At 37.8% G+C, this 1454-nt stretch overlaps 1 protein-coding gene across 1 annotated transcript; it reads left to right on the top strand.

The window, feature by feature from the left end:
• Positions 1-374: 374 nt before the first annotated feature.
• LOC102846311 (interferon alpha-1/13-like) lies at positions 375-956 on the top strand. Its single transcript, XM_006881344.1, has one exon. It carries the CDS (start codon positions 375-377, stop codon positions 954-956), a length of 582 nt encoding a protein of 193 aa, XP_006881406.1.
• The last annotated feature ends 498 nt before the right edge of the window (positions 957-1454 follow it).

Raw genomic sequence — 1454 nt, 5'->3', positions numbered from 1 at the left:
AACATGTATTTCTATGGCTTAAGGAAAAGAGAATACAGAATGAATGGAAGATTGGATACTGTTGGCATTGTAATTGACGTTATGAAACCAAATATACATGAATTACTGATTGAAAAAAAAAGAGACATTGAAAATTTTCACTCTAACCACAATAAAAAAAAATTAGCTAGCAAAAAAACTCCACATGCAAGTGCAGAATGCATAAAAGAAAACAAAAACAGAAATGGAAAGTTGAGGGGAAGCCATCCAGAAAATAGAAAGTAGTGTGTTCTCTATTTAAACCCATGCCCAGTGGAAGGTCTCCAGAGAACCTACAGGTCAAGGCTCAAAAGTCACCTCCATCAACCAGGACAGCAGCATCTTCCAGATTCCCAATGGCCCTCTCTTATTTTCTGCTGGTGGTCCTGGTGGCGTTGAGCTGCAACGCCACCTGCTGTCTGGGCTGTAAGATGGCTTGGAGCCATAGCCTGGCTAACAGAACTTTGACAGTTCTGCAAGAAATGAAGAGGATTGATCCTTCCTATTGCCTGAAGGACAGAAAAGATTTTGGATTTCCTCAGAAGGAGCTAGATGGCCACAAGTTCCTGAAGGCTCAAGCCATCTCTGTCCACCGTGACCTGATCCAGCAGATCTTCAACCTCTTCAGCAATCAAAATACATCTGCTGCTTGGAATAAGACCCACCTGGATGAACTGTGCACTGTACTTGATCAGCAGCTGAATAACCTGGAAGTCTGTTTGATGCAGGAGATGGAGAAAGAAGAAGGCTCCCTGATAAATGTGCGCTCCAGACTGGCTGTGAGGAAATACTTCCGGGGGATCACTGTCTATTTGGCAGAGAAGAAATACAGCCCCTGTTCTTGGGAGGTCACCAGAGCAGAAATCATGAGGGTCTTCTCGGCATTGACAAACTGGCAAGAGAGACTAAGACGTGAGGAAGGAGACCTGGTCCAATGAACAAGCTTTTCAGCAACTATTTCATTATGTCATACTTCTACAAATTCAGTTATTTCAAAAGACTAATTCTTTTAATAATCATGACAGGAACTGAATCCAACTTGTCAAATGTGTTTTCAGCAGTATTAAGCAATATTGTGTCTAACTGTATGGACACTAACTTGTTCTTTACATGCTAGTGTATCTATTTACCTATTAGTATTTATTTACTTATTTACCTATATATGTATATATTTATTTTTGTTCACATAATAAATATCCTATTTTGTGCATAAAATGATGTTCTTTTATATTTTATTAAATTATTCTTTTCTATGGTCATTAAATATTTATGATTGAAAATTTCCTGTACTTGTTTATTTTTATAAAAGAAACATCAAGCCTAACTATATAGGGTTTTTGTTGGTTTTTAAAAAAATTTTATACTGGTATAAAAATTTCTTATACATTGTTTGTCACACCAGATCATTCCCATTTCCTTCACCTCTCCCCTTCCTC

Source organism: Elephantulus edwardii, unplaced genomic scaffold (assembly GCF_000299155.1).
Source record: "Elephantulus edwardii isolate Elephantulus edwardi_28Jun2011 unplaced genomic scaffold, EleEdw1.0 scaffold00014, whole genome shotgun sequence".
NCBI lineage: Eukaryota > Metazoa > Chordata > Mammalia > Macroscelidea > Macroscelididae > Elephantulus > Elephantulus edwardii.
Note: the sequence above shows the minus strand (reverse complement) of the source record. Positions and strands in the feature narration are given on the sequence as shown.

What these genes read in the sequence shown, in the direction of transcription:
- LOC102846311 (XM_006881344.1), top strand. Translation starts at nt 375, where the DNA reads ATGGCCCTCTCTTATTTTCTGCTGGTGGTCCTGGTGGCGTTGAGCTGC.